The sequence below is a fragment of the Candidozyma duobushaemuli genome (genome assembly GCF_002926085.2).
Source record: "Candidozyma duobushaemuli strain B09383 chromosome Unknown A_B09383, whole genome shotgun sequence".
NCBI lineage: Eukaryota > Fungi > Ascomycota > Pichiomycetes > Serinales > Metschnikowiaceae > Candidozyma > Candidozyma duobushaemuli.
Window position 1 is genome coordinate 1,920,133 of NW_020289901.1, and position 21,287 is coordinate 1,941,419.

Sequence of the window (21,287 nt, forward strand, 5' to 3'; positions counted from 1 at the left end):
AGGGTAGGCAGGTATATTGACACTAGATTTAACGAGATGAATTGCTGCTAAAAGATGATGAGTTGGAGATAGGAAAATCAATGACAACACGAACTACAAGATAAATTCTCTCCTGGAGAACAGAACGAAAAAAAAAATGATCACGCCCAGGTTCGAACTGGGGACCTTTTGCGTGTGAAGCAAACGTCGTAACCAACTAGACCACGCGACCAGTATGCAAAATTTTGCCTGTGGTCGGTATATCAACTAAAGCTTATACACCTGCATATAGTTCATTTCTCACGGTGTACATATAAGGCGACCAAAAGCTCATATACCCACAGGATGTCCCAACTATAAATTCTGGTCGCGTGGTCTAGTTGGTTACGACGTTTGCTTCACACGCAAAAGGTCCCCAGTTCGAGCCTGGGCGTGATCAAGAATATTTTTTTTGAAACCTATTTGCTTCAACAAAAAGAGTAGAGTTACAATTTTTTATCCATGAGATCATGTTCACACCTGACAAATCCCATCTCATATTGTGTCGTTATTCATGATTGGAGAGTCCAGCTCTCAAGGGGTTTCATTTTCAAGACTTGACGAGTGATCAAACCCACAAAAGGCGATCTACCGGGGCACGAGTTCAAGATTGAACAAAAACTACGAAGAGAAAAGAGCCACACATTATCCCTAATCGGTTGTATTCATGCTAAGAAGAGACTTATGTAAATGAGATTCCCGCGAGATGCCTTTATAACACCACATTAAGTTTCCCTATCACTGTCTTCCTCAGCACTATCGGCTTCTTCTTCTTCATCCTTGTCTTCGTCATCAGAATCTTCGTCTGAATCAATATCGTCTTCATCGTCATCTTCCTCAAGATGGCTGCCACTGTCATCGTCTTCCTCATCTTCATCAACAGGGTTCACCTGCGACCATTCAACGTAGTTTTTGTCAATGATTTTCTTTGAAACAGGGAGGACAACTGGGTCAAATGGAAAGTATGCCTCTAAGTCCAAAAACTCCTGCTTGTGTCTAAAATTACCGACCGTCGAAGGCATTTTAGAATTTCCTTGGATCATTCTTTCCCTCTTGTTGTGCTCAATGATCGAGTAGCAGTAGCAGACATTCAACTTGGTTGCAAGTTTAGCGAAAATGAACACCACTGTCTCATCGCAGTACTTCAAGGGGTTGAACTTAGCGATAATGACACGCTGGAAAAACTTGTCAATATCACACTCCCACTGGCCCTCGGTATCCTTCACCAACAGCTTGTGTCTGAAACAGAAAATGTAAAGAAGGGTCTGGAAAGTAGCATAGAAAAGCTTGAACCTCTCCATACCGCCTGAAGAGGAATCGGAAAATTCAAAAACTTCGTGTTCCCTTTCAGTGATGTATTTGTTAATCCAACCAATGAGGTAGCTCACGATGAATACAACCTGGTGTTTCGTGAGGTTATTGGCTCTCGCGATGTAAGAAGAAAGGTACTGAAGAGCCTTAAGGCGCTTCTCTGTGGTTTCTTTCTGATTGAATGCAACGTCTATAAGCATGACCAAAAATGAGTCCGCAAGCTCCGGCTGGTACTGAGAAATGTGGAACATGAGGAACTGAATCAGCTTAGTGAAATGTGTAGGCAAGACATGGGTCTTGAAAAGTGATGCGAGGGTATTAAAAAGGTGAACACCTTTTCCGTTGCTGATTTCCTCAGCAGTGAAGGAAGGCTCAGTAGTTGTGAGAAGGAACTCCATAACCTTATCGAGCTTAGAAACCAACTGCTTGATGTTTGTGGTGGATGCAACATCATAAACCTCCACTCCATTCTCGTCAGCGTCTTCCGCTTCAACTTCGAGAACCTCATCATTCTCATCTTCGCCGTTGATAAGCTCCTCAATGCTATCGTCGTCTAGATCGTCAAGCTCATTCTGGAGGTCAACGTCCATTTTAATGCAAAGCTCAATCACCAGCTGCCAGATCGAGTACTGCAAATCCAGGCAGTACGAAATCACAGTAACTGCATTCCTCACGTAGTTGTAAATCTCGGTGGTGGTGGATGAAGTGTGATGTGGGGCGGTGGCGCTTAAGGCCCTGGGTATAGTATTGATGCAAGTGGGGAAGTATGAAATGAAGCGCTTAAGCACTTTGTGGTGTGGATATGTGTCGGAGCTCAAGTCGGGGAACTCGTTTATGAGCTTTGTGAGAACCTCGTTTAGGTATTTGGGAAATGAGGAGATGAGCACAGTGAGGAACTGCGAGTAAATGTCCACAAATGAGTGGAATGCAAGCTTGCCCTGGGTGGCCTCCGGGATGCGGACCTCCAACCAAGGATAGCGTAAGATGGCGGCTATTAGTGGCGCACAGGCTGATTTATCTAGCTTGGCGATGTTTACTGTGAGGCTTTTCAAGACTATATTAAGATTGGACAAGCTCATGGCGTCCTTGTGAGAAAGGGGCAAGTTGATCTTGGCTGTGAGTGTTTTGATTTGCATTGTATCATTCTGCTGTTAGTCACGAATTTGAACGATGGAAAACTTTGACATACCTTTTCTAAGTTCTCAAGGGCACTCTTAACAAGCACCAGGTACATTGTATCGGAGAAGGCCTCCGGGTGATCTATGTCCGGACAGTGTCTCTTCATCTCCAGTACACTATCAGAGCCTAGGGCACGTTTCCTACTTAGAGGCTCGTGAACAGACATGATCATGGTTGGAGGGATGAGAAGAGGATAACTTTTTTTTTCTAGGGGACTAGTTGTGCTTGTATGCACACCCATCGGTGCCACAATCCACAGGCCTGAAAATGTAGCTTCAAGCGGTTCAATTTTTTTTTTTCCGATATTTGCTTAATGCTTGCACGATTGCTACGGTGTCAAGCTTCCTTGGTTTTTTAGCAAAATCTCCGAAACAATGATGTGTAGTGTGAGCTTAAGGAGTGAGGGGTCTATTAATGTCGCACTAGGTGCTGAGGCTGGTTATGCGATCTTGTAAGACACCAATACCGCGATAGACAATTCTCCGCAAAAAAGGGGCATCTAGTTGTGAACTCAATTATCGTGAATAAGAAAGCTTCAATTTGGTGACAAAGGAGTGTACTATATCGAGATCACAGCCGAAGAATAATTGTTCCCGGATTGTTCATCGTTCCATGTTGGTCCAACTAAAAGCGACGGCATTGTACGCCATACTGGACCAGACGTCAAGGAATACCCTGGTTGGTGTATTGGTTGGAGAAGAGAGAGAAAGCTCCATTGTGGTGGCAGATGCGTTTGAGTTGAAGTGGCTGGCACACAAGATCGACTATGACAATTTGAATAAACGGCTCAGGTTACTTCTGGTCGTATCACCACAGGCATCATTGGTGGGGCTATTCCTGACAGACCAAGAAGCTCCTCAAGCAGCAATTGATGATTTCAAAAAATATGGCGATAGACTACCGCCCATATATGTGCTGCTTCGGGGCAAAGATCTCAAGTGCTACTCGTCGTCGAATCACACGGCTGTTCCTCTTACGATAATTGCTGAAAGTACAGAAGCCATTGCAACAAACACGATACACTCACATGCAAATTATACCAAAGATGAGCCAGAATTGACACAGGTGTCAGAGGAGGCTGCGGTTTACTCGTTGGAACAACTAGAACGCAGAGTACAAAGGCTACTTGAAACGGAGAACTTGAGCGATAGTGCAGAGAAGGATTTAGTCTATCTAGCAAACAAGCTATCGTCGGCTCCGCAAAACGATGATGGTGACCTAGAGTTGGTCTCCTCGAGATTGGCCATACTCACTAATCTGTTATCTACCAGCAGAGCCGCCAATGCTCATTTTGCTCCAAGAGCAACAAGGTGAAAATGAAGAGATAAAAACATTAACTCGCCGAAGAAATAGAGGAAAAGCATTGGCTTTGCAGCCACCTAGTAGAGGGACATCCCCATGTATGTACCATATTCTGCGTTTCAGCTCCACAATTTGACATAAGCAAATATTCATTGACAAGATTGAAACTTGAATCACAGTGAGAGCCACAGACGTATTTCAAGGCTAATAGAGGAGCTTACTCCATGGCTACATGACATGCGAAAGTCCACACCACCAACAAGAGTGTGCAACACCAATCACTTTTTGCAAAAGTATGATTTTGCAAAAACATCTTATCAAATACACCACTTCGTGAAACAGATAATTTGAAAAAATAATGACTCCGGCGTGATTCGAACACGCGCATCTTACGATAACAGAACTTGAGTCTGCCGCCTTAGACCGCTCGGCCACAGAGCCACTTGATATATGTTGGAAAGTGCTGCATATATAGGTTAGCACATTATAGTGCTCATTTTCTTCCTAACTCGACCATTTTTAGCGACGTTTTTGAAAGTTTTTCATTTTTACACTCAAAGTTATCCCAGGAAATCACTGGACGAGTTTTCAGCGTGCTAAAACACCCTTGGGCTGCCCGAATGGCATCTACCGAATTGTTGACCCTTGTTCGGTTTGAAACTAAGGTTTCCCTGCCATAATCTCTCAAAATAGCATCAGGCTTACTAAGTTTCAGGATATGACTTATCCATTTGACTACGCCCCTCTTCGACTGACCTTCTCTGCAAAGAACCAGGCGCAGGCCGAAACAACGACGATTGGACGCCTGCCTAACTAGGCTTGATTTCCCACAAGATCTACTGCTTGCCTTAATTTCAGGGGTTCAGGCACTATGTTCTGAAACCAGAATATCCTTGGGAAACCTGAAGTTTAAGGTCTTGAAGGCTCACAACCCATAGACACCAGTATGCCCAAACACCTACTAGCCCCAATGGAGACCCACCTTCAACAAATCGGAACAAAGAGATCCTGAGGCTCCCAAGTCCAAAAGTAGCTTTCGGTCACACACCTCTGATCATGCACCTCCCTTGACCGGAATAGACTACAGCTGCGTTGCCCGGTTACGAGGCTATGAGAAAGGCTTGGAGGCGGAACTTCTCACCGAGTATAGGATCGGTCTCCTAAAGATGACTCTACATATGGACGCATTGTTAAAAAATGAAGGGCCATGGAGCCCTGGTCGGAGTGTGGAGAGCCCTGAGATGCCTAATCCCTGCGTCAAGCAGAGGCAGTGGTTGCTTGAGATAAAGAAGAAAGGAAGTCACCCCACAATAGCCCGGGCGTTTGTACTTGCTAGATCTTCTGTTCATGCTTCCAGCGCTTCTCTAGCTTCTCCAAGGGGACTTGGAAAACCAAGTCCCGATTCGCAAAGCTTCAGTGGCATGCTGTGGAATGACGATCGGGTACTAATGTAGAGAATCACAGATACGCGGGCTCCCCGGGGACTAAGCCATTTTGTTTATCTGATTGCACAGCCCTTTTGGGAGGGGTTACGCTTGACAGACCCTGGTGCCGATCTGCTCGCGGCTGGCATCGAATACGGTGTCGATCTGGATCGATGGAAGCCGAGCCCTGCTGGTGGGAGCCGGGGATCTCCCCGAACCACCAGAAGAGGGGCCGGCGCTTAGTTGTTTTTGGACAATGGCATAACCAGGACCCTTGGCAGTTGGCCCCAGTGGGTGCTAGTATTGGCACCAAGAAATGAAATTTTTACGAAGCGACGGGCGGAGGGGTTAGAGGAGCGGCGAAGTTATGTAAGGCGTTTTGGGGTTTTTTTGAGCAGCAACGGCCGAAACCCAACGGCTGACTTTTGCACTCTTGCCATGCTTTTCGCAACAGGATTGGTGATGATAGCCTCGAGAATGGGAGACGGCCAGCGACGGCAGCCAACACCGAGCACTGAGCTTCTAACAATAGCAGAGAATGTGGCTCATCGGCGGACGCCGGCCAGTTTTCTAGAAAACCTTAAGCATAGGCGAGAAGCTTAGCAGGACGAGCGAGGAGGCGTTTACGACGGGGAAAGAGGAAGCGAGTTGGTGATAAAGTCTGACGCTTTCTTTGTTTGAAGAATTGCACCCAACAGATTTTTTAGAGTGTCTGCGATCGGATGGCTGCGAACGCGACGCACCCCTGGTGTCGAAAGTAGGGGCACTTTTCGGAGCGGTGACGCACGCAATTAGACCTGGCACCGAAAAAGCAGTTTTACGTCAAAAGCGGCGTAAATGCCTACTTGACCAAGATCGCTAATCGCCGTGTCTACAAGATTCCCGCAAGATCGTTCCTGCTTCGCCGGCTCCGCGGACGCAGATCCCAGCCCAAGATCGTTCTCGTTAAAGCGAACAGTCCCCAGCCGCGTGCGGTGTTCGCCGAGGATGGCTCATTTGCGATGTCGGTGGCAACCGGATGCAAGTGATATAAGAAGGGCGGTAATTTTCTGAAACTGAAGCCGTTCCAGGTTTTAAAAAATAATCACATTTCTCAGACAGGCATTTTATTGTGCTGCCGTGCTGGTCACAGACTTGAAACACTCATATTTTTTACCGCCTGAGCCGCAGCACCTTTGAACCACAGCTCGCCCATCCCTCTCAGAAGAGCAATTTCTGAGATCCCACCAAAATTTTTCTCGTCAAGGCAACAGTGAACCACATCCCCACCCACTGCCTTGGCTGCCTTATATTTCAAGACAAACTTCACTGTTTCCCCAGCTATCTGCCGGTGTTTGGCGTTTGGCTGCGTTTGAGTGTCCGGTCTAGAATTCGCACTGGCCTTGTTTCAGCTCGGCAGGATCTGAAACACGCTTGGTCTAAGGGCACTTTTTATATAGATCGTCTTGTTCGGTCTACCTTCACCCACACCGCTTTCTTTCTTTCAGGACATTCCCTCGTTTGCAAAAGGCTCTGAACTCGATCCACCGTTCATTGCCTCTCAGTCCATCTGTCGTCCCTCGATCTTCCTTACCATGCTGAAAGGTCCTTCATCATCAGTCTCAGACGACGTCACAGAGTCCTTGAGACTCATTGAAGACTTGAAGTTCTTCCTAGTCACAGCCCCTGCCAACTGGCAAGAAAACCAGGTTATCAGGCGTTACTACTTGAACAACGATGAAGGTTTCGTCTCCTGTGTCTTCTGGAACAACCTATACTTCATCACAGGCACCGACATTGTTCGTTGCATCTTGTACAAGTTTCAACAGTTTGGCCGGACCATCACTGACCGCAAAAAGTTCGAAGAAGGTATTTTCTCCGATTTGAGGAATTTAAAAGCAGGCACCGATGCCGTTCTCGAAGAGCCCAAGTCGGAGTTCTTAGACTTCTTGTTCAAGAACTCTTGTCTTCGAACGCAAAAGAAGCAAAAGGTCTTTTACTGGTTCAATGTCCCTCACGATAAGCTTATGGCTGACGCATTGGATCGGGATCTCAAGCGTGAGAAGCTCGGTCAGACTCCAACATCAGTGGCGTCCAAAGAACCAGCCTTGTCTTTCAACTACGAAGAGGACACCAGTGCATCGCTCTACGAGCAGCTCACCGCCCATTTGGATATGACAAGCCAATCCATAGACGTGCCGGTCAAGGGAGATCCTGCTGAATCGCCTGAGTATGTCTGTCATCTGAGGGTCCCAGGATATGAAGACGAGGTCGCCGACGAAAACGAAGACGACGACGAGGAGGATGATGATTTCCCCCTCGACTACATCCAAGAACCCCATACTGCTCCTGGTGAATACATCACTTTGGATGGTGCTTATCATTCGGGCGCCTACATCAATGCGCTTGACAATGACTTTGACAGCATTGATGCTAGCTTCATTCAAAGGCAACCTGTTGCCACTAACATTGCCTCGACTGATGACTATTTGATCGAACAGACACAGCCAGCAAGATCCCTTCAATCCGAACCAAAGCTGATGTTCCCTCGCTCTGCTAACGAGGAGACTTCGTTCATGTCACTGTCTCCTGCTCAAATCCACGCTCAGTACCCCACCAACATTCCATCTGCAGCCGTATCTCAATATTCTGCTCAAACGATGGTGCCTTACCCGATTCCCACCTCAGCCGTGATGAGTCAGTTCTACGATCCAGGCTACGGCATGATGCATGAACAAATGCCATCTTTCTACCAAGAAGAAATGTATGGTCACCCCATGACTCAAATGGGATCTATCGGTCCTGTGGTTTACGAAGAGATGAGTCCATACAGAGGTGCTTTTTACGGTGGTCACGATCTTCTGTTGTATAACACTCAGCCTTCGCTACGGCAAAGAGAGGTCAGTTTCAACATGATGAGGAAACGCCAACAACTACAGCCTAACAAGGTAACCAAGCCTCGTTCTCGGAAACCTTCGACAGAATACGAGAACAGAATCTACGCCCGTGCAAAGCGTGATCTGTCGCTGCTGGATTCCACTGAGACATTGATGCCTACTCCTGAATCTAGTGCAAATGTTCAAACAGATGACACGCTTCATCCTCCAAGACCCGAGAGTGCGGGAAGAGTATGAAGCTACGAGAAAGGTGTTTTACTACTTGTATATTACATCGGCTGGTCCGGCCTTGTCATTAGTAACTATCAAAAATTCTCCCATCAATGACTGTAGTATTCCACCATCTTCCGTTGAGGTCCCGTCATACTATCCAAAATTTCATCAACGAACCTGGATTCCTTATTGACATTGGACAGGGTGATGTTGCTGTCTGTAAGCTCGCTTACTCGGGCAGCACGAAGTAGCTTTCCATATGTCTGCACCACATTTTTTCGAATCTCCACCTTCTTGTGGCCGATGTAAGATTTGAGAATTCCATGAAGTTGACGCAAGAGATCGTCGGTTATTGACAATACCATTGTCTTCTGCGCGACAAGCTTGAACAAACAACGGAGTACGTATGTGAGCGTCGTTTCAGTCCAATCACTGGACTGCTCACAAATCGTCTTTACTATTGTCTGTGTCATGTCAGCACTTGAAAATATCCCGCAGAGTGCTTCATCAAATGCCTCGTTAATTGCAACTTCGATCTCATGGGCCGCATCTTCGCTAAGAAGAACAAGCGTTTTCCAAACCCTCAGGAAATTGATATTTTCTCTGTTGATGAGAAGTTGTTTCAAAATTATCAAACCACTGAGCTTGTCGCGGATTACAGTTGAAGTCAAATGCTGATGAAGAGAGTCCTCGATCCTGCTCAATCCTTCTTGCACGAAATATTTGTCGAAGTCTGATGATTGTTCATTCTGCAAGTATCTCAACAAGCTGACAAACTTTTTTCCACTCAATTCACCTCTAAGGTCTTCACATAATTGGTCGAACTCAGCGATTGTGTAGTCATCAAATTCCTTAGCTTCCTTGTCGAGAGCAAGACGTGCCACCAGAAAGTTAAACCAATTTAGTTCGGTGTAGTTATATTCCTTCACTTTTTGAGGCGATCCGCTCACTTTTGTATCCTCAAAAATTGAAATTGGCCTCGCTTTGCACGAGACTTTGCTCAAAGGATCAACCTTATCGATGAAAGATTGTATTGAGTTCAACCGATTAGTTATCTTGACTTGCGCAAAGTTCTCAACAAGATCGCTCGGTGGATCTGGGTTTAGCCGATTATAGAACTCATTTCTCATGGGTGTTACCAGACCGGATGCAAAGATGTTCGGGTTAGCAGATTTTTTGGGAGAAAATGATTGAGCCCTGCTTGCAAAGCGATCAGCCGGTATTGGTGAAGGAAACTCCATGGGTTTGATATTCTCCACAACCTGCTTGGGTGAACTTGGGCCCTCATTCTGTCGACTATTCTCACTTCCAGTAGCACTTGCAGCGGCATTGTCGTTACTCGTGGGACTCTTGTCCTTGTCTTCACAATCCATCATCTCGTCATTTACCTTCTCTGCCCTCGTGTGTTCAGCATCCTCACCTTCGCGTGGCGATTCCTTCCCCACCACATGATCAGAATCAATCAATCTCGAGTGAGTCGTCAGAGTCTCATTGCAAACGCTATTGGCTTTCTCCTCTGATTCCGTCATTGGTTCATTGTCTTGCTCCATGTCCTCATCGCTGACATCTTTGCTCGCATGTTCTGCTTCCTCGACAGATGACTCTGCAGAAACCTGGCGATCATGCTCAACTGATTCCTCGGAGTCAACCTTATTTGTTTCTGTGACTGTATTTCCATCATCTGGAGTCAGCTCAGTGGCAATTGGGTCTGACAGTGCCTGATGTTCGACCTGCTGAGGAGAACATCGTGCAAGTTCCGGTGTCCTGTTCTCCACAGTCTCTGGTTCATTTTCCACCATAGACTCTGCTGCGTTTTCCTCTAATCTTTTTGGTTCATTCTCCAAGATACCTGGCGTTCTCTCCTCTATACCGGCAATGCTTTCGATCTCTCTCTTGCAATTGCTTGAGAGCTGAGAGGAAAGTTTTCTGAACAACCTCTCATTGGTGTGATACAAAGATTTCACCAAAGATTTGTAGACATCATATCCAGGCATCGAATGAAATATAGCAACGAGTTGAAACAAAGGCTTAGCAAGTAGTTCAAAGCTATCGTCGCCCACTGGGATCTTAGTGGTGCACTCGAGAGTAAACTTGGCTAACAGTTCAAGGATCTTGCTCTTGTGTTTAATCACTTGAATTGCCAAATGCTTCTCTCCAGCTATGTGGTCGAAATCTGCGATATATGTGAAAATTGTGCCCACTGACTGGTATACTTCACGGTCTGATAAAGCGATCATACGATCGACAACCTCATCCGAAACAGGTAAAATGATGGAGCATACGCGCAAGATGTCCTCCTGAGTCATGAGTGTCCAAGTTTTGCTAAAGATTTCGGGCTGGCTTTCAAGGAGTGGGCGGAAGCATTCAGGGTGAGTATAAGAGACCTTTCTCAAATAAAACTTGATCTCATCTGGAAACATTTCCTCAACAATCATGGCATACTTCAATAAATTGATACCCTCTTTGATGGTAACTTCATTCGAGGATGACAAGAACTGAAAGATGGGATCCGCCGTTGTCATGACCCTTATAGGAGGCGTACTTCTGCCCTGAACATTTGACGACGAGAAAGTTGTAGAAGCGACCGATCGCAAAGCGGGCTTCTTTTCAGAGTCCTTGCTATAATTATGCAAATTATGGAAGCTACGTTGCTTCAATAATGGCTCATGAGGGGTGTTGTCCTTTTTGGGTAGGCTGGAGGCGTGGCGTCTAGTTGATGGGTCTGACATTTGCCGACTCAGTCCCTTTCGTACGCCAAATTCGATGCCGCTTTCTGAACGCTGAGAAGAGTTTCTGGAACTCAGTCTCGAGTCAGCACGCTTAGCCAGAAGCTCCTTGTTCTTTGCGATAATTGAGTCCTTTATCGAGGGGCGAGATGATTTTGGTTGCGTCAATTCTGGTCTTAACTTTCCAATCTTCGCAGGTTTCGAGCGCTCCAAGCCCTTCACGACATTTGCATCAAGGCGAGTTAGGAGCCTTTCAGCAGACTCTTTGGAAATAGCTTGAAGAGACCAAAAAGCTTCCTTGGCAGACTGGCGAACTGGGGAGATCGGATCAGATAGAAGACGACTGAGTACACGTTCAATAATCTCAGTGTGTGGGAGGGAGCCATGAGAGCTAGACCGAACAACGAATATTTTGAGCCAAGTACCACAGTGTGTTCTGGTATTGCTGCCCTTCTCCGATGAAGCAGTCTGAATCTTGTGAAGGAGCTTTCCACCATATGAGCAGTTGGCCATAATTGCGCACATGGCAACATGAGCATTACTGGAAGTCATCAGCTTGGTAGAGGCATTGAGTTTTATGAGTGTAGGAGTGAAATGATCGATTAGCGGGTCAAACTTATCTCCTAGAAGAATCGCTGCCTCCTTCACCAAGGAACATGCACTCACGCTCAAGGTCGTACGAAGGGACAAGAGTCCCTTACAAATGCCCTCTGAGATATCTTTCAAAGCAAGAACAAGATCTTCGGGAAACTCCGAGTGAGCATTTCCTCTTATTAGTGACCTTAGAGTTCCGATGTGAGTTTCCCTTAAGGTCCAGTTTCTTTCAGTTTCCTTTCCGTCAAACGTTGATATCATGCTGGATACATTGCTGTGAAGAGTATCCGCGTCTTTGCATCTCGTGGGCAGCACTTTCGAATCAATTCTATAATTTTGAAGGCCAAATACAATGTCATCAACAGGTGACGAGAAAGAGGATTGATCTTTCTCCTTTTCGTGGCTCACTGCTTTAGGTTCCTCCTTGGCTCGCGATATATGCGTAGATGCTGGCCTGGGTGGCTTGATGCTAGGAATAGGTAGTTTAGGGGCATGATCCACATGTTCTGGCTTATCTCGTGACTTCATTACATGGTCTGTTCCCATAATTGACGTTCTTAGGGAGGTAGAAACCTTGTGCAGCTCTAGTATCTTCTGAAGTTCGAACTTATGGAGTCTGTTTTGCTTGAGATCATAGTAGTTGGCAAACAAAATCTTGATATTCTCCACTAACAAGTTGTTGTTTTCATACTGGACGAGTATTTCTGCAAGGGCATTCATGAATGGATTTAGACTAAAGTGACGGTTGACCTCTGTAAGAATGGTGTTGAGCCATACGACACATTCGTTTATGATTAACGGAGATCGATTTCTGAGCCCCAGCTCCACCAATGCCTGTTCGACCTTTGTAGGTGCTGTGAGCCAGTATGCTTCCAATGCTCTTTTAGCTGATATTTTGATGGATGCTCTTGGATCCGCTATTCTGGTAACAATTATGTGAAGCACTAAAAAAGAATGGTCATGGAGTAGAGTGGTTCTGGAATCCTGGATGCTAACACGCTTCACCAAATGGCATAGCAAGCTGAATGTTGTATTTTGTAGGTTCTGGTCGGTCAGATCCATCAAAACCGATATGGCTTCAAAATAAGCCTGGACTTGTGTGAGATCCACGTTTTCCTTCTTGACATGGGTTTTTAAATTCAGTACAGCTTCTAGCTTTCGTGAATTAGGCTCATTGGAAACCACCAAATTGAAGAGAACCGAGCCAGAAAATGCCATTCTCGTAAACTCTCAAGTTTGGGTTGTGAGTACTAATAAAAACAAAGAGTGCGTAGTAATGGCGCGACATCAACAAGGGTGTATGGGGTGCGACTTACAAAGTCCGTTACTGTTTCGAGTGTGCAACGTGAGTGTAGGAAGATTGGCATTCTATACATTAAGGTTTGGCAAATGTCCAAAGGAGACCCAAAGCGATAGCCAGCACAGCTGTGATGATCTTGGCCTCCTTCTTGGTCACATGATGCAATTGTTTCGTTTTGTAACCTGAGTCGCTGAAAGATGCGCTCAAGGCTTCGTAGTGGGTGGTGTTTTTCGAGGACTTTTGGGCCATTGGAACACTACTGATGGTCTCAAGAACACCCTGCTCCACTTCGTCTAACACAACCTCTTGGACATTGCCGAAAAAGTCCGTTAGAAGAACCTCGTTCACGTCTCGGTTGAACAAGTCTGTCCTGATACCTGGGTTTGAATGGACATTTTCGTACGTGTACTCAGCAAAAAGCTTGTCCATAGTGACGTTGGAGTTCTTCTCAACTTTCTCTAAGAAGTCAAGAGTGTAATATGTGAATCTGTCGATAACAGCCACCCCGACATCTAAGTCGGAATGATGCGAGTAAGACGACTCATCCAAGCGAGATGAACCAACACACAATATGTCAGGAGAGTAGATTCTCTCGTACATAGTATTGGCCTGGCACGTGTCGATCATGAAGAAGATCTCGTTGTACCTCTTCTTTGAATGCATTTGCTGGAAAGCATGCGCAAGATCCCACGAGCCGATCTCCTCAGCATCTTGGAATTTCAAAAACTCATTTCCGCCATGGCCCGTGAGATAAACAAAAATGTTTGAATTCTCGTCTGTGAGAAGTCTTTTGCTTCTAGGGTGGTTCTCGTCCCATCTATCCGTGAGCAACCTGATGAAATTCTCCACAGTCACCTCGTAACCTCTATAGTCGACTTCAATATCGTCACCATAAAGGTCGATGGCTTGGTCCATATTGTTGAACACCGTTCCGGGGAAGGCATTTCTTGGATTACATGCGATGTCGTCAGCCAACATTAGAATGATTTGAGAGTCCGGTATTCCCATCCTCTTCACTGTTCGGTACAAGCTCAAAGTATTAGCCATGTGTCTATAGTTGAACCAAAATCTTGACGTGGACACAAGGACTGCCCAGTTATTGGTATGACTTGACGTGCTGGTCTGAATGATTTTAGCTGCCTCATCTGTGTCGACCACACGAGGCTGGTTGGCGGTATCCGCTAGTGCTAGAAGCGGAAACACTGAAAGCACTGTCCAACAGAGCTGGAAGATTTTCATTAAATGTGATATACAAGTGGAGTGTTTGTGGTTAGTAAGATATGCGTAGGCTATATGCTGCACTGCCAGCGCGCCGGTGCAGTGCTCTTTTACCAGAAGATTTCGATATCTGGAATCCACTTTAGCTTGAAGGCGATTCCGGCTTCGACGAAGGCGATGAAGGTTCTTCAGAAGCGGAAGGGAAAGACTTTTCAACAATTGGAGCGCCTTGAAATTGAGGGCCCTCAGGTAGATACTGGTCGGATGCTAGCTTTTTATCAACCTTATTCAATCTCTTCTTCATCCTGAGCTTGGTATTCTCGCTGTAGCCAAAAAGCCTTGCAAGCTCCCATTTGACCCAAAGACAATTGACAGACACCTTTACCGCAAAACATAAATTTGCAGCACGGATCATCCGCCACGGCTTGAGTTTCTCGGCAAGCTCTTCTGGAGTCCCTCCATATAGCAGCTCCACTTTATTCTTGAGCTTCTTGACAATGAATGCGATTTGTTTACTCGTAGCTGGCCTTTTCATATGCTCCAGTACAACAAGCCTGCTGTAGAGCATGTTTTCTGCGTCTAGTACCAACTCTTTAATGCTTTTCGATTGGCGAATAACATTTACATGTGACCGATGGGCCTTGAAACCACTGGCTATCAATCTGCTCATGGTCGCATAGCTCACCTCATAAAATTGAAATTGGTCAGGACAACGCTCCAACATAAAATTCTTTTTACCAACAGTAATGCCCCATTGATCATATGTGAATCTTGCCCAAGGAAGTTTGCTTTCCCTGATGATGCGGTTTATGTCCTCTTGGACCTCTTCCACGTCACCTCTCCTTTCGATGTCTGCAAACCCTTCTATCGTCTGAAAACTCAATTCCAAGTTACTGAGTTGCCTTTGCAATTGAACGATGAGGTCCACCTTTTTCAATCTGGCCTTCTCTCGAGGATTATGCAAAATGGTGTCTTCCAAAAGTCTCTCCATGCTTTCATCGATCTGCAGTTCGGACTTACCTGCCACTCTCATAGCAGACTCCATTCCAAGTAGCGTAGGGATGGTATTGAAGCCATGTTTAGTGGCATCCACCATGTCAATTACGTCGCAAACGTCTTTCTCTTGGTGAAGCCTCAATCCTCGTCCAATCATTTGTATCAACAAATTTCTCGACTTTGTCGGCCGTGCTAAAACGAGGGAATCGATATTCGGTATGTCGGTCCCTTCGGTGAAAACAAGAACATTGCAGAGAACTTCAATCTCACCACTGCGGAAATCGTCCAAAATTGCCCTTCTTTCGTGATGAACCGTCTCACCAGTTACATACTGAGCCTTGATACCATTCTTCCGGAGGACCCCGCAAAGTGTTTTGCAATGCTCAATATCCACGCAAAAGATCAAAGTGGATTTGTAGTTGTACTTCTTCTTGAGTTGCATGAATCCCCGAGTAACCATGACATTTATGTCGTCTTTGTTGACAGCTTCTGAAAGGTCTTTTTGAACAAAGTCGCCCCCTGAAGACCGCACTTTGCTCCAATCAATCGAAACCTCTATCTTGGATAATCTGACGTCGCATAGCTCTCTTGCCCTGATCATGGTTATGAGATTCCTTTCAAAGACAATCTCCTCGAAGACTTTGCCCAAGCTCATGCCGTCGGCCCTCTCGAGGGTAGCAGTAAATCCAATGGTATATATCTTGGGCTCTTTCTCTAATGCACCAAAGTAGTTGAGAATCTTCGTCCATGAATTAGCAGTGGCATGGTGGCACTCATCTAAAATTATAGCCTTGAAATCCCCCGGCTTATACCTTTCTAACCTGCTTTTGAAGACCAATGTGGGCACAGATGCTACGACAACATCGATGCTTTCTAGATCCGGCTTGGATTGTGCCATATCTATACAGACTTCTAAATCGGGATTGATTCTCTGAATCGTGATAGCTGCTTGCCTGACGAGCTCTTGCTTGTGAGCCAAAATAAGCACTTTGTCACCTGTGTTCCTGCTTGTGATCCGTGGTATAAGGTCGGACATCACCACCGTCTTACCCCTCCAGTGGCTAGTACCACCGCTGGTCTATTGACACCGCGCTTGATGGCATCTAATGTATTCTTCACAGCATCTATCTGGTAGTCTCGTAGTTTAATTGGGTTCTCGGTGGATGCTGATTCACTGGTAGATATATTAGATCGCTGCCACCAAAGTCTGTTCAGATGGTACCTTAAGCTAAAATGTCCAAAGAAACTCCTTCGGCTTCTTATCATATGCTAGGTAATGCAGGGATTGCAAAAAATGCTTCTGACTCTAAGGTTCTAGGATTTGTCCGTGGTAAATTAAATATGATGATGTACTTTAGATACTTTCAATTATGCATTTTGATGCCGCGCAGTCGCGTAATATTTGGCTTAATCCGTGTATCAACTTCTCAAAATCTCAACTCTCGATCTCTTGTAAATGTTGTTGTAGTAAAGACCGTTAGAGTTTTCAACTGGCTCAACATTGTCTTCACCCTCAACATCTGGCGGTGAAACACTAATCACAACATAACTACCATCCTCCTTGCTGGGATCTTTGTGAGCACGTACAAACTGGCCAGGGTTAATCACAACGACACCTTTGATCACTTTGGCAAAAAACTTGAGCTCAGAAGGTATCACCAAGATGTCTGGCAAGGAGTCTCCCAATTCCGCGAGACCCAAGTATGGCACTTCCAAACTCGAACCACCAACTTGCGTCTCGGCTAAGTCTTCAGCATTACCTCCATCTGCAAGACCAACAATTTTGTCTTTATCATCCTTTGAAAGTGCTTGTCTCTTCACAGACCCTGGAGTCATTGGGTAGAATCTTCTTTGTTCGAAGATGTGGTTAGCGATTCTCTCAAACCTGTTGGAGAACAACACACTTTTATCTGGAGAAACATTGCTCTTGTAGACATCTTTGAGGTCCTTGAATACGTCCGCGTTAGACGCGCTTATGACAACTTCATTAATCGAAAAGGTGGAAGGATTAGGAAAACACTTGAAGTTTTTCGGGAGTCCAATTTTCTTCCTATCGAATGCAGATTGTGGGTATGATGTGTGTTTACTCGCGGAGTCACGCAACGATGGAACCAAGATGACTTGAATACTGCTGTCAATCTTTTTCAAGATTGGTGTCACTGTAGCCCGAAGGAGCTCATCAAGATCTCTGGGTTGTTGATTTGCAGGGAGGCCAGGTACTTCGACTTCACCTGAAGCCACCGCAGCGTTCGTGATGTCAAGGAGAGGACCGAACACCACAGCAACATGAGGCTTGACAACATTGTTAAGATGTTGCACAAAGCTCTCGAGTTTACCAAAATTGAGATTGTGGTGATTGGAAAAAGGGCCCGAGGTCATCACAACCTTGAGGCTCTCTCCATTTGAAGATTCTTTAATGTCTTGAAGCTCTGCTAAGTGAGTTACAGGTGTCCCCAATTCTGGCAATGATAAGACTTCATGCACCACGAAAGCTCTTCCGGTGGGGTTTCTGCCCTTCAAGCCGACAATTTGGCCTGGAAAAAACGAGTATTCTTGCAAGTTGGACAAGTCAAGAGGCACCCTCTGGCCAATACCACCAAGACGAGACGTCTCGAGATATAAAGATTTGTCGTTAAGAGTTTGCGTAATCATGCTATCATAGTATGGTGAATCTGGCACAATTCTACCACAACACGCAATGTCAGATTGCGAGTTCATACATGGATTTCCAAGTTCAAGGCCTTTGCCCTTGAGTTCGGTCGAAAATTTCAGGCTGAACATATCGATCTGATCGTCCAAAACGTCAGCACTTTCTAGTAACTTCATGGCCATCGTTCTAAACTTGAACTTCTCGGGATCAAAATTGGCCGAGAGTCGAGGAGAATGATCATTCAGTTCCGTGGCCTCAACCGCTGGGTTCAAGCACTCCAACACCGTGTTCGACTCGTACAGCAGGTCCGCCTCTGGTTTTCTTGAGCTCAGAGAGAGCATGGTGTTATTAGCGGTGGCGAACTGCGAGGGGCTCGAAGCTAAAGTAGTTTCACTTGGAGGTTCTGTTCTTTGCTTTTTGAATTGCGGAGTGGAGGGCATCCCAAAGCCAGCACCTGGACTAGACGACAATTCAACATTTGAGCGAATCATGGGTCTTCTCTTAGCGTCCGAACTCTTTTTGTTATTAATCGTCTTTTTCGTTGAGCCAGCGTTGAGGCCTTTTTGGGCCCATTCCTGGAATCTGTCGACGTTGGCAGCAGTTACATCTAATTCACCGTTCTCTTGCGTTACCACAAACGCTTCCCACTGAATGTACAAGTCATCTCTGGAGTAATTGAAGATGTCTTTGACCGAGACGAGCCTATCGGCGGTCTCATCATCGACAGCGCCAAATTGCGAATTTATCCATTTTTTGGTCTCTTCGTCCGCCATTCTTGTGAAGTAGCGATGAAATATTGTCGCGATATTTATCTGTTGATACTAGTAGTAGACGCGTTTCGCGCTCCCACTTCACACTCTACTACTATAGCATCTCTATGATCCATTATTGCATTCTATTTGGTGCCCAAGTTTTGATGTATGCATCCATAAAACATTCGTTATGTAAGCTTAGGCTTTCGTTTCTGACTCTCTCTCGGTGGCCTCCTCCTTAGAGGTTTCCTTGCTCTCTTCTGGAGTATCCTTGGTTTCGGTGTCCTCAACAGCCTCCTCTACAGCGGTGCTATCGCCGTTAGTTTCGGTTTTCTCGTCACCCTTTTTCTCCTCTTTACGCGCTTTCTTGTTGTTGCTGTCTTTGAATGAGGATCTTCTCTTGGTCACCTCGTTGACGCCAAATCTCTTACCAGACTCTTTCATCTCTCTGAATCTCAAGAGTGACATTTTCTTCAAAAGATCCTTCTCCTCAACACCCTCAACAACACCCTGAGGGTAGCTCACGTCCAACTTTAAAAAGTGCTCCAGGTCCTCCTGAGTCTTGAACTCGACGTCAACAACGCCCAAGAATTCCCTGGATCTGTTTCTGTTCCTACGAATAGAGGCAAACGCCTGTTCTTTTGGCAACTGAGAAACAATCTTCTCGTTGAACCACTCTTCCAATTGTTCTTGGGAAACATCGCTGGGGAAGCCCTCAATGTGGACAGAGTTTCTTCTTCTGATGTTCTTCAACTCGTTGTGGTCCTTCAATGGAGCCTTTCTTCTGATCATGTCCTCGTTGGCGGACAAAACAAGCTTATCAGACTCCTTCAAAGCAGCGATGACGCGCTCCTCTGGTCTGTACTGTCTCATTCTGCCGAAGGTCAAGATGGTTTTCAACTCAACCCAGCCGTCATTAGCCTCGTAGATTCTCCAGAGAAATCTGTCTGTTTGGAGGTTTGAGTCAGAGAAGTAGAATTCCACTTGCTTTCTGACTTTGGCGTCAAAGTCTTCACCTGTGTAGACGGAATCAGACATATTTCAAGTCTTTTGTTTGTGTTGAATATGTCCTATTGATCTATTACCACCAGTCCAGGGTCAACTGCATCTTGAGCCATCAATAAATTTTCGGCATCACTAGCACACCCGTACCTTCGATTAGGGCTCCGATGGTGACTTAGCCAATTTAGCCAAGTCTTTTTTACATTTAGGTAAACGGTTCCTGATCTTTTATTTTCCTGACTTGAAGCCGCTCACTGAATTTTTGCTGTGTAGACTTGGAAACTTGGTGATGGATAAACTCCCTTTGCATTTCGCAACCAGAGAATATGATCAATGAACAGTCTTTCACTTTTTTTTTTCCGATGAATAAAGCGTAGAAGTCATTTGTTAGAACAGATGCAATATCCTAATTGGCTATTGCAATGCTGGAATTCGCTGGTTTAAGTATCTTGATTTCATTGAAGGCTTAGCTACGACATTTCATCCAAGAGCTATTTGAAGACGAGCTAGCAGATTCTACACAGCTGGAATCATTTCAGCCATACAATCAGAAAGTTGAAACTAAATACCAGAAAATCAAATTTTAAATAAACTGGGTTTATTGTTGAAGCCTAGTTGTCTCCACATTTTGGTTGCGAAAAGGAACCGGTCGGACTAACACCCATAAAATTCCTAAAATTCCAAGCCAGATTGTAGTCACAATTAACTTTCGTCAATCCTGTGGAAGAAGGAAAACAATCCAAAAACGAAGTAATTGAGATTGAAAGTAAATCAAAAAAAAAGCTCCGTCATTGGTGCTACCGTTCCAGGGAATATACTCCGATCTTTGGTGTACGGATGTGATGTTCCAAGGCATCACACTACACGGAATTTTGCAGCATGCGTTCTTTCCACTGCAGAACTCAGGGAATCAGGAGGTTTTTGACCATGACTGTTGAGAAGGCACTGGCTGAAAGGTCAGCGGAATTAGCTTCCAACTACGATAAAATCTGGCAACAGGTCCAGACCACAGCTAAGGGAAGGCAAGTCAGATTAGTCGCAGTCTCTAAGCTTAAGCCGGCTTCAGACATCTTGGCTTTATACGAGCACGGTGTTCGCCACTTTGGAGAAAACTATGTTCAAGAAATGATTGGCAAAGCTAACGAGCTTCCAAAAGACATAAAATGGCATTTCATCGGAGGCTTACAATCCGGAAAGTGCAAGGATTTGGGCAAAGGTATCGAGAACTTGTATGCTGTTGAAACGCTTGACTCACTCAAGAAGGTCAAGAAACTCGACAATGCAAGACAGAACGCTAAGCTTCCTCCAATCAATATCTACCTCCAGATTAACACCTCCTCAGAGAGCCAGAAAGCTGGCTACAGTCTAGATAATCTCCAGGAAATTTATGAAACGGTTGAATATCTCAAGCAAAGCGAGTCATTGAAGTTGGACGGTATCATGACCATTGGTTCTTTTGCTGAGTCGACCTCCGATGCCGGCATCAATCAGGATTTTGCCCGCTTGGCTGACTTGAAGGAGCAATTAGACGAGAAATACTCCATTGATTTACAGTTGAGTATGGGCATGAGCAGTGATTTCGAGGCCGCCATCGAGCAGGGGTCCTCAAGTGTCCGTGTGGGCACTTCTATTTTCGGAGCAAGGCCTCCGAGAAACGGTCATTAAAATAAAGTAAAGTGTATTGTATTGGGAAAAGAGAAAATGGTCAAAATTTAAATCAGTAGAA

General features: G+C 45.4%; 8 protein-coding genes and 3 non-coding genes across 11 annotated transcripts; 4 read left to right on the forward strand and 7 right to left on the reverse strand. All coding sequences in view use genetic code 12, as the record gives it.

The window, feature by feature from the left end:
* Nucleotides 1-137: 137 nt before the first annotated feature.
* CXQ87_000885 lies at nt 138-211 on the reverse strand. The gene has a single exon. It is a non-coding gene; the product is annotated as a tRNA-Val (tRNA).
* A 133-nt stretch (nt 212-344) lies between these two features.
* CXQ87_000886 lies at nt 345-418 on the forward strand. The gene has a single exon. It is a non-coding gene; the product is annotated as a tRNA-Val (tRNA).
* Nucleotides 419-743: 325 nt separating this feature from the next.
* RRN3 (rDNA-binding RNA polymerase I transcriptional factor) lies at nt 744-2,680 on the reverse strand (the record flags this gene model as incomplete). Its single annotated transcript, XM_025479445.1, has 2 exons — nt 744-2,474; nt 2,519-2,680. 2 exons carry the CDS (start codon nt 2,678-2,680, stop codon nt 744-746), a joined length of 1,893 nt encoding a protein of 630 aa, XP_025338918.1.
* A 440-nt stretch (nt 2,681-3,120) lies between these two features.
* On the forward strand, nt 3,121-3,822 carry CXQ87_000888 (uncharacterized protein; the record flags this gene model as incomplete). Its single annotated transcript, XM_025479446.1, has 1 exon — nt 3,121-3,822. One exon carries the CDS (start codon nt 3,121-3,123, stop codon nt 3,820-3,822), a length of 702 nt encoding a protein of 233 aa, XP_025338919.1.
* A 347-nt stretch (nt 3,823-4,169) lies between these two features.
* CXQ87_000889 lies at nt 4,170-4,251 on the reverse strand. The gene has a single exon. It is a non-coding gene; the product is annotated as a tRNA-Leu (tRNA).
* A 2,557-nt stretch (nt 4,252-6,808) lies between these two features.
* CPH1 (homeodomain family transcription factor) lies at nt 6,809-8,347 on the forward strand (the record flags this gene model as incomplete). The annotated part of the gene is made up of 1 exon (XM_025479447.1): nt 6,809-8,347. One exon carries the CDS (start codon nt 6,809-6,811, stop codon nt 8,345-8,347), a length of 1,539 nt encoding a protein of 512 aa, XP_025338920.1.
* An 83-nt stretch (nt 8,348-8,430) lies between these two features.
* On the reverse strand, nt 8,431-14,182 carry GPI8 (GPI-anchor transamidase; the record flags this gene model as incomplete). Its single annotated transcript, XM_025479448.1, has 2 exons — nt 8,431-12,872; nt 13,048-14,182. 2 exons carry the CDS (start codon nt 14,180-14,182, stop codon nt 8,431-8,433), a joined length of 5,577 nt encoding a protein of 1,858 aa, XP_025338921.1.
* A 121-nt stretch (nt 14,183-14,303) lies between these two features.
* On the reverse strand, nt 14,304-16,193 carry CXQ87_000892 (DEAD/DEAH box helicase; the record flags this gene model as incomplete). Its single annotated transcript, XM_025479449.1, has 1 exon — nt 14,304-16,193. The coding sequence occupies one exon, from the start codon at nt 16,191-16,193 to the stop codon at nt 14,304-14,306; it is 1,890 nt and encodes a 629-aa protein (XP_025338922.1).
* Nucleotides 16,194-16,576: 383 nt separating this feature from the next.
* Nucleotides 16,577-18,580, reverse strand: CXQ87_000893 (DNA-directed DNA polymerase alpha subunit; the record flags this gene model as incomplete). The annotated part of the gene is made up of 1 exon (XM_025479450.1): nt 16,577-18,580. The coding sequence occupies one exon, from the start codon at nt 18,578-18,580 to the stop codon at nt 16,577-16,579; it is 2,004 nt and encodes a 667-aa protein (XP_025338923.1).
* Nucleotides 18,581-18,757: 177 nt separating this feature from the next.
* On the reverse strand, nt 18,758-19,597 carry LHP1 (Lhp1p; the record flags this gene model as incomplete). Its single annotated transcript, XM_025479451.1, has 1 exon — nt 18,758-19,597. The coding sequence occupies one exon, from the start codon at nt 19,595-19,597 to the stop codon at nt 18,758-18,760; it is 840 nt and encodes a 279-aa protein (XP_025338924.1).
* An 891-nt stretch (nt 19,598-20,488) lies between these two features.
* Nucleotides 20,489-21,226, forward strand: CXQ87_000895 (uncharacterized protein; the record flags this gene model as incomplete). Its single annotated transcript, XM_025479452.1, has 1 exon — nt 20,489-21,226. One exon carries the CDS (start codon nt 20,489-20,491, stop codon nt 21,224-21,226), a length of 738 nt encoding a protein of 245 aa, XP_025338925.1.
* Between the last annotated feature and the right edge of the window lie 61 nt (nt 21,227-21,287).